Genomic DNA, 13,817 nt, shown 5'->3' on the forward strand with positions numbered 1-13,817 from the left:
TGTGCCGGCGACGCCACGCCTGCGGCGCAGCGCCTCGGGGAGAGCCACGCACCTCGCTTCAGCGTGTTCTTTTGGCAGGGTTTTGGGCAGGACTGCGGAGAACGCCTTTTCCAGGTGGAAGATGAGGAGGTTGCTCGTGCTGGGGTTACCCTGGGAGGAACGGGGCAGCCCTGCAGGGTGGCAGAACCGGACGTGTCCCCTGCAGCAGACACCAAGACCGAAACGCTCCAGAGTAAGGCAAATAACTTAAGACTGATGGAGTAGCTCCCAGTGTCCTGCTTGTAACACACTTTACTCCACGGAGCAAAGGAAAGGCAGGTTCACCCTCCTTATTTAACCTTCCCCGTACATTTAAGAGATGACCAAGACGAAAAGAAAAAATAGAAAGGACTAGGGAGAAGTTGTCTGCCTCCCTGGAGCTGCGCTACAACACAACACTACTGCGGGCTGCTCGGGGGTGCTGCGGGTCAGTCTGGAGAAGGCAGCAGCCCCCACGTTGCCGGGGCTGCAGCAGTAGTGCCACTGCGTCACCCCCCGTGCAAGTCACACAGCGTGCTCACGAGCGCCAGCTGATCTAACTTCATCCCGCTGCAGTCCCGGTCATCGGTGGCTGAGCACTGGTAACACTCTCACTCCACAGCTCAAGGTCGTTTCAAGCAGAGAGAAACCCAAACCAATCCATTTCCCGGGCCTGGTACCCGTGCACTCCAAAACAAGTGTTCCTAATGCCCAAACGTTACAATGGAAACCTCACAGTTGACTGGAGATAGGTCAGCTAGATTCCCTTTGCGCTTTGTTTTCAAGCCCCTTGTCTCCACGCCTGGTTTTCAAGGAAGACCTACAACGTGCTTGAGTGAAGATCCCCTCTCGTTGCAGCAGTGCTGGTTCTGACTTCCCCCTACACGGGCTTTCTCCGCCTCCGACCAGGTGTACGTCAGGAGAAAGGGGGCACGTGTCCAAGTGACATCCTTCCCCGAGAGGGTTTTCACACGCTGGGAAGCTAACAATGGAAATGACAAGTTAGGTAGCATAAGGTTAAACTGGCCACCAGGCCACCTGGAGCACGGCGAGGTCCCTTCAGCCCCCGCTCAGAGTTTCCTCTCCCTTAGTTTGTCCTCGTTCTGTTCATCCAGTATTGCCGAGTGTCCATCACCATTGCTCAAGCACTTGTCCTTTCCGTATTTGTGCTCTTGCTTCTGCCGCCTTATCTCCTTATACCGCAAAGTGATGTCACTGAAAAGAAACACAGACGTGAACTGGTGATGCGAGCGAACGATTTCAGCGTACAGTCAAAAGAGCCAGGCGCGTGTTCCGGACGCGAGTGCCCCTGGGGTAACCACCCACCGGAGTCTTTAGGCGCTACGATATAAGGAAGAAGTTCTTTCCAATGAGGGTGGTGAAACCCTGGCAGGGGTTGCCCAGAGAGGTAGTGGAGGCCCCATCCCTGGAAACATCCAAGGCCAGGTTGGACGGGGCTGTGAGCAACCTGATGTGGTTAGCGGTGTCCCTGCTCCTGCGGGGGGGTTGGACTAGATGACCTCTAGGGGTCCCTTCCCACCCAAAACATTCGATGATTCTAAGTTTCTAAACCTGCTGATGGCACCGATTCACCCCCGATGTGACTGCCTTGCTGGTAGCCTGGCTGCTGTCACCTCCTCCAGAACGAAGACAGCAGTGTGTTCAACAAGAGCGGCCGCTGCCGCCGCACAGGGCCACCTCTGTGGATCGGTGTGATTCCATCAGCCTCGGGCAGCTTGCTCGCACAGAGCAGCACCCAAACCAAACGCCCTTGGCTTGGCTCGCTCGTCGGCGACGCTGGGGCCGCTCGGGCGCTTCCTTGTTCTTGCAAGGAAGGGGCAAAACATCTCAGCCTCGTCTAACTCAGAGCACAGGAAAACCAAAACACCGACCTCGCCTGCCATCCGCGCTCATGCGGCATGCCCAGGTGCAGCCAGGACTTAGCTGCTTCTACAGCAACGCTAACACAAGTAGTCCCGCAAAGGCCGACGCTACCAGAGGCTTGATGCAGGAAGAAAACTGCCAGGACCACGCACAGAAAGCTCCCCGTTTATTCACCAACTCCTACAGAAAGCCAGTGTGGCCCTAGCCTCCCAAAAGAGCGGTAGCCCGTCGCCAGGAGGCACTGAAGGCTAACGACAGCGTACGTTTGAAGATGCACTTTGGGAGGGATGCCCAGGACAAGTCCCCTCAAAGACCCAGCCTAGACCCGAAGGTAGCACATCAAACACGGCTCACCGAATGAAGAAACGCCAGGCTGTCCAGGTGAGCACCAGAATAATCCCCAGGATCCAGCACTGGGTGATGCAGAAGGGAAGAGTGACCCAATTTCTTATGGAACTTCCTGCGAAATAAACGCACAGATAAACCAAAGCTATTGCTGTACAATTAAGCATTCAGAAAAATATTCATAAAAGACAGCTGGGGGTATTAATTTCATTCAGCTTTGCCTAATTCTGAAAGCCTAGTTTAGATTACACACGGACTAAGCCTACGCAGGCTGACGACTTTCACATTGACTTAAGTTTTCTCTGAGAGGCTCTGGAAGTATGTGAGAAGTTAAAGTTCATCATCGTGTGACACAAGGAACTATTCCCCGTTTTCGGGGTATTGGGAAATCCACATCAACCAATTACCTGACCAGCCTGAGATCAGCGGAGGTTCTGGGTGCGGTACGAGAGAGGAGCTCTACTCCTAGATTCCCTCTGCAAGCGTCAAGTCACGCTGCCGCAACCATACTGAACCCCTACATAACTGCGTTCTGAAATGTACCCCCCTCCCCAAAAGGCATTCAGTGAGCTGTCACTAACCATCTCTGCACTGATTTCAAAAGAAGCTCAATGACCAACAGGCAAGATACTGGAAGACCCAAGGATGGCGTTTCTCTTCCAGGACAACACAACCTTGGGGCAAATACACGATTAATATTTAATCCCTGGATTTGTTTTTAAGCAGCACCAGACAAGTCAACGAGAAGCTGCAGCGCAAGTCTGGCGAAGGACTCGTCAACCAGGAGGGCCAGACATTAAACTGCGGTAGAATCGAGACATCTACTCAGAGGCTCTACAAGCAGGAGGAGGGATTAGGAATATGCCATCTCGTGGGTCACCTATCCCGGCACGGGAGGGATATAAACCCGGAATACCCGTAGGCTGCCTTTCGGGAGAGCTCATGACCCTCACGGCTAACAGCCTACTGCTAGAAGCCTGGCCAAGGCGCTGACCTAAACCAGCTAGATCCTCCACCTCTTGACCTTGCTGCTCATGGCGCTTCTGGACTCGACATTCTCACAGCTCACTGACCTGACCGACCAGATGATTCACATGGCACTAATCAAACGGGGCTCTGTTCGGGCAACACAACAAGCCCTGTTTATGCCCTGGATTGCACCAAAATCCTGCCCACCGCAGCACCACTGGTGCATGCAGACGTGCCACCCAACAGCACCACTCCCCGCCTGGCAGACTGGACTTCTGCTCTTCCACCACCAATCTTCTGCATCTAAACTGGGATTTTACTCCCACTAGAGGAAAGAACTAAGAGAAAGCTACTAAAAGTTGTATTTTTTCCCCTCTTTTTTCAAAGGCATGATTCAATTCAACATTTACTGAAATCCAACGGATCTGAATGAAGGAAGACTGAACTTGGGAGCAGTACCCTCAACCACCACGATCACCAACTGCTTCGCCAGCAGGGACACCCAGCTCACTTCTCATCGACCTGTGGGTGCTCTCTTTTACTCCAACACCACAGGCAGCAGCATTCTGGCGCGCTTTCCTGTTAGCCCGAGCCCCTCCACCTTCACTGATGATGAGGTCTCTGAAGATGCCCGAGACAAACCATGCGAATGGAAGCACCACCAACCAAACTCGAAGGTGGCTATTCCGTTTGCCTTCTGTTAGCCCCCATTCTGCCTTCGTTCTATACGTCTCTGCTTTAATCACGGGGAACATCTATTCTGGAGAGGCCTTGCCCTCTCACTAACCACGGTGTGTTCCAGAGTACCTTTTCCTACCAGGTCCCTTCTCTCTTGTCCAGCTTACTGTGTTATTCCATTCCTACCCCAGCGTAAGACGTGAAGTGAAACACATCCTGGAAGAATTCAGAGTGAAGCGGCAGAACTACCAGGGCAGGACAGAGGAGATGGGGAGCAAAGGGACGCAACAAAGCTGGAGAGGGCTGGGCAGAGGGGGATGGATGGGTACGGTGACCTCTGCAGTACTTCTAGGGCATTGCAGCAATGGGAAATTCCAGCCTGGTCTATGACCACTGGGATGTACGGCCCCCCCTCGGGCTGAGGCACCGACTTAGCAAATGCCGTGATATTCAGCAGCCACGCAAGCTCTTTGGGCCGTATTTTCTTGCCGGTTTTGCCATGCAGTGGATGAAAGAGAAGGCACCTTACAAATCCCCTGGTTAGGATGTCCTCGGAGAGCGGCTGCTCTGCTAGGCAGAGCACAAGCCTGCCTGAGGCCCCGTCGCAGCTGGAATACTGCCCAGCACACATGCATGAGAACAGGCCCCGGGCACCTCCCGACAGCGCTGGGGCAGAGGGAGCTGCGACTGCACTTTTGCTCCTGGTTCCCCATCCCCTCTTCCCATCAGATGCCAGCAGCTGCACTGGCGAGAGCCTCCGTCCTTTCGCAGGCGTTCCCCTGTTGCTCAGACACATCTGCTCCGCTGCATCCCCTTGGATCCTCAGTATCTGGGAAGGGATCTAAGCTTGGAGAGCAAAGAGAGCTTCTCTTCCCCCTCCTGAATCCAGGGGAGTCCTTGCAAGTCGAGCACACAGAACACACAGTTTCTTAAACACGAGGCCCGAGAGTCGTGTTTGACACCAATGCATACGCTCGAACGACACCAAACCATCCAAATACACCGGAATAAAGCACGATGCAGCAAATCTAGCGTAGGTTATTGCTGACGCAGATGGCACGACTGCATTCCATTTTAAAAAGCATCCTACCTAGACCAGCCCAGAGGAAAGGACTTCGGAGGCTGCTGCCGGTGGCTCGCCTGGTACGACAACCGAAAGGGGCAGAACATGCCTCGAGCTGCTCGGATGGCTCGGGCAGCCTTCTGCTTTGCTCGTCCGCCTCATGCGCCGCCGCTTTCTCTGACGAGCTTATGACGGCACACTGACAAAGAAGAATTAAGGGTAACCCCCCCCAGAGGGGCTGTGCAGAACCTAAAGCTGCCAAGGAAGAGAGTTTGTTTCCTGCCTTTCTACTCATGAAAGATTTTAAAGAAAAGGCCTTTTTTCATTTGATGAAAGAGATTAAAATTCATGGCCCCAATGCAGACTCCTTGAAAGAGACCTGAGGACTAGAAACCAGGCAGGTCTGACAAGGTCAAATGCTACAGCCCCTTGCCTCAAGGTATTTCTGCTCTGGAACCCTTCACACAGCCCGTCCTCAAGAACTCGGAGGCAGCATGTCGATCGCAAAAGGAACATGGCATGCAAGAGCCGCAGAACCGCTTCAAGAGCCACCCCTCTTCTTGGACTATTCCAATTCTGGATGCTTTATTGTCACCGTGCTCAGACCAAATTCCTGAAAGCAAAGCCCTAGAACTGTCTTCAGATACGAGGGATCCTGAATGAGGAAAAGAGTGTCTTCACATTTGAACTTCACTACTTTCTAGACTAAATAGCGCAAGGTCAGGTGAAGAGATCTAATCAGTTTATCTCAGACAACCCTGTTGCTACCAGACCAAGCAATGAGCCATGCTTCTGACAAGGAAGGTCAATGGAATATTCCAACCTTGGTCCATGAAGAAGTTGAGCGAGTTTCCCAAAGGAAAAGGGTCAGGAAGGTTTCTCCTATGCTGTTAGATGGGAGCCTCTGGTGCAGCTCTCTCTTCCCCAGCAGCTTCTCCCTACAGCACAATGGGAAGAATCCAAAATGGTTCCTTGGTTCAAAATGATGTGCAAGGGAAAACACACCCAGTTAAGCTGGTAAAACGGGTAGATTATCCCCGCTTGGATGACCTGAAACGCACGAAGGAATCAAAGTCCAATCGCAAAAGCCTTCGCAGAGAAGGTATCAGGTCAGACCAGATGCCAGGTTTTGCCATTCTGCATGAACAGCCTGATGACGTCAGCTCTGTGGTGCATCAAGCAGAGCCACGAACCTCAGCCGCGAGGGGGCGAGTCGCCTTACCCACCAAGAGAAACCGAACGGTTGGTGGTGGTGGCAATGATGAAGACATGCAGTTCGGAATGAGTCTCTGCTCGCCGGATAAACTTCTCCAGCTCACTGAATGGCAACGAACTCAAGCAGCAATGAGGCATCAGTGATTGATGATTCTCCTAAATTTCAATGTTATGCCATGTGGTTGAACAGAGGGCAAAGGAGGTCTTCCAACCCAAACACGAGGACCGGAAGATTGTGAATGGTGCTAAGGAGAGGAGCTCACCCATGAGAGGCAGAGATCTCTTCTTACCTTTGCGTTGGAGGCACGTCCCAAACCAGTAGGTCCGACACCAAAGGCAGGGGGCAGCCTGCCACTGCTGAATGTCCTGAAATCCGCCTAAGCAATGGGGGTTGACCCTTCTTCCCAGTTCTAGGAGTCAAAGCCTCGCAAGGGAAACTGATCTTCACAGAATGTTGGAACCCTGAATTCTGAACACAGACACTTTTTGCGTTGGTCAGTGACAAGGAAACATCCCCTTGAAGCCAGACGTTGTCTTAGACTTAAGATGTGGGCTCAGGCAATCTGTGACATTACTACTAAAACTTAAAAGAAAACGTGATTTTGAGAACAAAGCTTTCTCAGGTCTTACATGGTCTGCAGAAACAAAAGCAGCAAGGACAAATATGGCGCTGAAGGAGGAACAGTCTGAAAGGACATGCACGGTTGTGTAGGGGTGCACTTTGCCTTCAGTATGCTTTGCTAGAAAGGGTCCTCCGGTCTGCAAGAGGGTGCCACAAGAGCTCCAGGGACCAGCTGGAAGACAGCTCAAGAAAAGCAGCGCCTTTAAGAAACATGTATTATTTTTTTCTTGTTAGTTTGGGCCCTGCTGTCCTTGGACGGTACATCTAAGGACTGTAGCTCCTGGCTATCCATCTGAAAGTGGAGTGCAGCGCTCCTCTGCCCACAAGCCAGTGGCGCTCCGGCTAATTTACGCATCACATCCCCAAGAGAGTGATCATTTATTAAAAACTGAGGTTAAAACCGGTGCACATGGAACGCCCTTAGCAACAGCTGCTCTCTCACCAGATGCAGTCAGGATTTCACCTCCAACACAAAAAAACGCAAAGCAGGTGCTTTGGGGTTAGGTCTTTTTGTCCCCGACAAGCTGAACTACTGCCCTGGGATGGATGCCAACGAGCTGGAGCAAATTCAAAATAAAGCAAGTGAGGCTTGACAGGGTATATACACAAGAGGACTGGCTTACGGGTCGTCCATGAAGTCGTAGATCTCCCTCATAGCCACACCTCCCACATTGACAAAAAAGACAAGTCGTAACAGGACCAAGTAGTGTTCTGGTGGCATCCAGAGGACAAACTTCAAGTAAAATGTGTTCAGCTCTGCCAATAAAAACTGAGAGAAAGGACATTTTAATTACATTCAGGAGACTTCACAGAATGAAGCCTGGAATCTCCCTCTCGCCCTGCGTGACTTCCCCCCACCGTTCCTCTAATGCCACAACCCCCTACCCAGTATTACCGAGCGCTCCGTCACCGGTGCCAATGACCACAAACAGTGGGGGGGGTGTTTTTTAAACATTTTCTGTGTGTTGGAAGAGGTGCTAAAAAACCACCACAGAAACCTGGACAAGCACCGCCTCTAATTTTCAACAAGTTTATCAGGATTTAAAACTCCTGCAGAACTACTGAGAACAAATCCTTGTCCTGTCACTGTCAGTTAAAACCTGACTGCGGGAACCCCAGAATAACAAGAGGCACAAGCAATACCTCCTGGGTTTTTCTGGTGGTTTTGGGGGTTTTTTTTGTTGGTTTTTTTACACTTTTTTTACAAGGTCACTGCCAAAACCAGCTCAGAACTGGCTGCACATTTACAGCAAACCATGAGCAAGCGAGCTGCCGTGGCAGTGTGATTAAACGAGCAGGGAGACACAAGTTTCCCACTTAAAAAGAACGGATAACAAATGGCATGAAGCTTTGTTTAATCCAGAAGAGTGAGCCAATACCCAAAGCTGCCTATAAGCTGCCAGCCGAAGCTAGGCTTTGCTAAAAGAAACACGATGATATCAAAGAGCAGTGTAAATCAGGGGAATCTCTCAGTTGCAAAATCTGCTCCAGCACCTAACCCCCCCGATTTTCTTCAGGGTGCAGAAGGCTGGGAGCACGCACGCAGCAACCGTTTGGAGAACCGTGCGTTTTACTGACGCAGGCACCTTTACCTGTCCCCTAAACTATGGGAACCTCAGCAAGTTCGTTGTGCTGTGCGAGCCTGGCAAATGTTTTACGTAGCGGCCATCAGGTGATGGGAACTTGTACGCAGCTGACTGAGCTTGCAAAGCGCCTGGCCGTCATCCGCTGGAGGCCGCTTGCGTGCTCACAGGCAGCCCCTGTTGCTCCCGAAGCACGCTCCGCTCCGCGATTTGGCGCCGGTGTCAAATGCAACGCTGCGATGAGAGAAGTGGGGCGGCTTGCCAAGCGTCCCACTCAGCAAAGCACAGTATGGGGCCTGTCCAGTGGAGCCCCCAAGGAAGGCGGGTTCAATATTCCACGTATTTCAGGATGCTCAAAGGTGTCCTGTTCTAGCAGCTGTTAAAAGCCACACAGAATTCTGCCCTGTACCCACAGCACACAGAAGCTGGTTAGCCCATTGCCTCCGGAGTCACTAGCAGTGTCACGAGGGGTATTTTTTTTTTTTTTTAGTTAAAACTTCACAGTTGCTGAATTGAAAGAAGTTTGAGTTGTTCAAACCAGAGCCAAGTGACACCCCAGGGATAGCACGAAGCTCAAAACCCCCTGGCTGGCAAGAGGCAGGGGTGGGGATAAAGCACTTAAACTGCCAAGTTTACCCTTCCTGTCAGCGGCGTCTGTGCAACACCCGGGGCAGCAAAGTGGAAGTTATGGATGCAGGATGATGCGTTCCCATGATGCAGATCCAGCGACCCGGATGGCGAGATGGGGAGGCAGGCTGGGGGTGACTGCTGGAGAAGCCAGCTTTCTCTTTGTCTAACTGGGGGAGCTGCTTTCCTCGAACTGGTCAAGCTGGATACTGTTAACACCATCACGTGCTACGTGTCCAGTGAATCGTTTAAAAAAATAAAAATCTAGGACAATTGAATTGTTTAAGTCTGTACAAAAACATTGGCTGAGGCCAAAGTGTGAGCTTCTGGGGCCACGCTGCTCAGAGCTAACCTAGAGGAGCCCGAGGCTTCGGTCGCCCCCCTCGCCAGCCGTGACGGGACACGTATCTGCGTGAGGCTGAGCGGAACAAGCCGCTTTCATCCAACGCCAAGGGCTTTGCTAGCAGCAGTTACCGGCTGAATTAGGTGTACACGAGAGCTTATACTGCTCACGTTGCCAACCAACATTGTTCAGCCAGCAAGAACAAATATTTATGCAGTGAATCTGTGAACTGCACCAGACATGGAAACAGGCGCCTTTTCTGCAGGATTCGGAAGCCATCTCTTCCAGCCCCGCCTAAAGAATCCCAGAACTGTTTGGGTTGGAGAAGCCCTTTAAGCTCCCCCAGCCCAGCCGTTCCCCTACCCCTGCCATCCCACCCCCAAAATCCTGTCCCTCAGCACCGCGTCTGCCCGGCTGTTAAATCCCCCCAGGGGTGGGGACTCGACCCCTTCCCTGGGCAGCCCCTTCCAGTGCCTAAAGACATCCCCTGTCAGAGCTGCAGCCCACATTACTGTTTGTGCAGTGGCTCGCGTGTGACGAAGCATTAAATCAAACGACAGAGAAAAGAAGAGACAGAGGAGCTTCCTTACGACAAAGATTATGCCACAAACTGCGAGCCATCTGCGTAAGCTGGACGCTGGCTTCCACTCAAACTTGACCCAGCTGTATGGGGTGAACTGGAAGACAATTCTCTTCATTTTACCTCTGGAAAAAAAAAAAAGCAGAATGCCTTCTTGCAATTTTAAGAAACAGCACGTAAGGGACATTACTAACGTTTCCCTTTGAGACACCAATTCACGTAGACAAAATGCCTCCATTTATGCCATAAAAACTGCTAGGTAATGAGATCAGCATTCGGAGCTAGGGAGAAGCCTGCGATTGGGATGATCATGTTAAACTTTAATGTCCCACACCCATGCAGTAAGCCAGGCCTCAGGTCTGGCCTGCTCAGCACAGCCACGCTACAGGAAAGGGCAACTCATTACCGGTACAAGGGATTTATTACATTTTAGGATTCAGTGGCCCAATTACTATGAAGTCCTGATTCCTAGGGAATGTGTTATTTGCACAAGGACCAAATACATCCTTGCTGTGAACGGAAGAGCATGATCCCGACTTGGACTCCTGCATCTCCTCGAACAATCTCATTAAATGAGCTCATTTCCACGCGACGCCCCTTTCCTAGGCATCAGGCAATGCTCATGACAGACAGGTTTATTTTCAACAATTTCATTCCCAAGCTAAATAAAACTCTCTCAAACAAGCTTCCACGCAGTAGCAAGCTACTAGACACTCGAGTCGTCTAAACACAGACGAACCCTTTAATTCACATTAATCCTAACAGCCCTTCGACAACCGAGATCTTTAACACTGGCCCAAACGCTGCGCTGTGCTCCTGCCCGTGGAGTTACCTTCCACACCAACTTACTTGTACGTAGGAATGTTCCAGAGTCCTTGCCATTTGTATGTTTTCAAAGAAAGCCAGGACAGAGTCTTCATCCCACAGTAGATTCCTAATCCGTTACACAAGATCACATCCATTATCCACTGAAAGGAGAAGAACACAGCGACGCTGGAGAAGAAACACTAGAGCTTGTCAAAGGGAAGACAGGACAGGACAGGTAGGCAGGCAGGCAGACACCTCTCGGTCACGAGGGTTGGCCAGCCCCAGAGGAGAGAGGTGCGTGAGCGGTCCCGAGAGAGAATCTCAGCTGCCCAAGCCTACCCAAGTAAAGCAGAAGGGCTCCGCAGATGATGGCTGCAGCTTCTCGTTTGCTGTATTAATTTGGCTACAAACAGACCTCCTCCCACTTACCATCGGCTCAACTCCACTCTGTAAAGTGAGAACTTCAGAAACACACCCCAAAAAACTCTGAACATGTTCCTACGGGCTGGATTTGGTCGTGCCCAATAACTTGACGTGCTCTTTAAGCTTCAGGCTGCCTCCTAAAGCAATGACTTGTCTCCAGGCTCAAGATGGGCAATTAAACAAGTGCTGTCTCCCCAGGCTCTGTCTTATTGCCAAGCGTCAATCCCAGAGATGGAGCTCTTGAGCTGAAGAAACACAGCTGTCCCCCGCATTGAAAGAAGCAGAGCACAGAGTGTTAAATTCCTGGGAAGTTTTTCTGAAGGCCAAAGAGCTTTGCTTGATGTCTTTATATATAACGCACTTACTTTTACAGATACAACCATGCAGCAAATCATTACAAGCTTGGGAAAGAGCTTGTACTATAAGATAAAAAATCAAGCCAAAATCCCCTAAGAACCACAGCTGTGTGCCCTGAATGTAGGTAACGGTGATCATGCCATTAACCAATTTACATTTCATAGGAAAATAAAAAACGGGAAGAAAAAACCCCACATGTCACTGAGCCACAGAGCTTGTTTTTCCCCCAGAGAAACTGGGTGACAGTAGTCCCCGTCTTGAAAAAATACACACGAGGAGTTACGCTAGGATGAGAACTGGCACGTGCAGAGACCATACAGCTTCTCAGTAAGGCCAAGCCTCTGTCTTTGAAAGCCTTTTTATAAGCCACACCGGCAATCCTGAGCACAGAAACACTGACTGTTTTCAGCAAACCCTGAAGATAGGTTTGCACAGGAGGAGGAGCTGGACACAAAATGCACCGAGTGTGGTTTGGGTTTTGTTACCAGGCAAGAAAAATCATGACCTGAAACTTTATACACAAACTTTTACCCTTCTCTCTCAGCCTCAGGTTTTACTGTTTGTACCATCACCAAATATTTGGAAATGCTCAGGTAAAGCCTTAGATTCTCCTCTGGTGGAAAATAAGCCAAAGCCAGTGTTTAACCACGTGCAGTAGCTTGAAGTCCCACAACGTACACAAGCAGCGACAAAGACATTAGGAACTCAACCGGAGGAGCACGGGCGCTCCTGAGCTGCGGCACTCGCACGCACACCTCGGGCCACGCGCACGTGGTGTAATTCAGCTCTCAGCACCTCCTACCCCCTCCCTTAGAAGACACAATTCCATCAGACAAAGGCACCAGGGTCTGTGCGGTACGTACGTGATCCCACCAACATTCACTGAAGTTTGGAAGCTGGTGTTCCAGGCTGTATTCCAGAAACTCAAACATTACACTGATGATCATGCACATCCACCAGTCTCGAATCATCAGTGTCTATAAAAAAGGGAGGAAAAAAGGCTGTCAGATATCCCCAGCAGCTGCACAAGGTACTAAAATCCACTACAGAAGACTTGCAGCCCGTACTGAGCGAACCAGACACCACCTACACCAACGCCCTTCGGGGATCCAAATAGAGGAGAACTCCGCAAATCCTGCAGAGGCACTGCTTGGATTTGCAACCGTGTATGGCAAAACTATTACGTTTCTTTCCTAATTTCAAAGCTGATCACTTAAGGAATACAGGATTAACCCTTCTGGACTCTGAACATAGAGGATACACAAGGGGTGATTTATTTGCCAGTTATTTCTGTGGCTGAGTATCTTTGTCTCCAGTATCCAGAGAAGGAGCAGGAAACTCAGGACAACCTGATTTTTACCATGAGACAGTCTAGTAAAGCCAAACGCCCGCAGGCCTCTCAGCTTTCCAAGTACGCAGCACAACAGACCGGACGCTGCAGAGTCCGGATGATGGCATTGATACCATTGCATGAAGGAAGAAAGGCAGGTGAGACGGGATCCAGAAGGAAGCTGTCAGTTAAATGAACGGAGTTGCTGGGTGCTCGACCGCCACAGGTAGCATCCTTCCAATGCTCCTCCAAAGAGGCTTTTCAGAGCCTGCTTAAGGTAAACTTCTGAAGAGTGACCTGCGCTGTACGTGAGCCCTGACTGCGCTGGGACGCCCGGGTCTGCTTTGTATCAGCCAGCGCTCGCCCGGGTGCGCAGTGAAGAGCAGCGCCGGGATTCAGCTGACCTGCAGTCCTAGAGCACACCTATCGCCCTGGCCCGCTGCCAAAACGAGGGAGGGGATCCGTGAGAACGCTTTATGTCCTATCTGTAAGTGGGTAAGAGCGCCAAGAGCCTGTACATCTGCTCTGCGGTACCAAGCTGCCTAGATGGAAGGTGGCAACCCCAAATGTGCTCGTACCAATTCTGCACGAGTACCGCAGCTTGGCCTTGGCTGCCCCAGCCAGAAGATGGAAAGATGTAAGGCAGGCACGATCACACGTTAGTCTGACGACGTGAGAGGGACCTGGGAGTCCTGGTAGACGACAAGCTGACCATGAGCCAGCAGTGTGCCCTTGTAGCCAAGAAGGCCAATGGCACCCTGGGGTGCATGAAGAGGAGCGTGGCCAGCAGGGCGAGGGAGGTTCTCCTCTCCCTCTGCTCTGCCCTGGGGAGACCCCACCTGGAGCACTGGGTCCAGTTCTGGGCTCCCCGGTTCAAGAAAGATGAGGAACTCCTAGAAAGAGTCCAGAGGAGGGCAACTAGGATGATGGGGGGACTGGAGCATCTCCCCTACGAGGAAAGGCTGAGGGAGCT

The 13,817-nt window shown here is 51.3% G+C and overlaps 1 protein-coding gene across 1 annotated transcript in view; it reads right to left on the reverse strand.

Moving 5' to 3' along the window:
* Positions 1-49: 49 nt before the first annotated feature.
* PTDSS2 (phosphatidylserine synthase 2) overlaps positions 50-13,817 on the reverse strand; it is a 64,837-nt gene continuing 51,069 nt past the window's right edge. The window contains exons 8-15 of the mRNA XM_035893055.1: positions 12,378-12,491; positions 10,777-10,895; positions 9,938-10,052; positions 7,418-7,563; positions 6,673-6,755; positions 6,463-6,582; positions 2,257-2,362; positions 50-1,233 (exon numbers count right to left, since the gene is read on the reverse strand). Coding sequence (XP_035748948.1) covers positions 1,089-1,233; positions 2,257-2,362; positions 6,463-6,582; positions 6,673-6,755; positions 7,418-7,563; positions 9,938-10,052; positions 10,777-10,895; positions 12,378-12,491 — 948 coding nt within the window. The 3' untranslated portion in view covers positions 50-1,088. The remainder of the gene's footprint in view (positions 1,234-2,256; positions 2,363-6,462; positions 6,583-6,672; positions 6,756-7,417; positions 7,564-9,937; positions 10,053-10,776; positions 10,896-12,377; positions 12,492-13,817) is intronic.

The sequence above is a fragment of the Egretta garzetta genome, unplaced genomic scaffold (genome assembly GCF_000687185.1).
Source record: "Egretta garzetta isolate BGI_Z169 unplaced genomic scaffold, ASM68718v1 scaffold904, whole genome shotgun sequence".
NCBI lineage: Eukaryota > Metazoa > Chordata > Aves > Pelecaniformes > Ardeidae > Egretta > Egretta garzetta.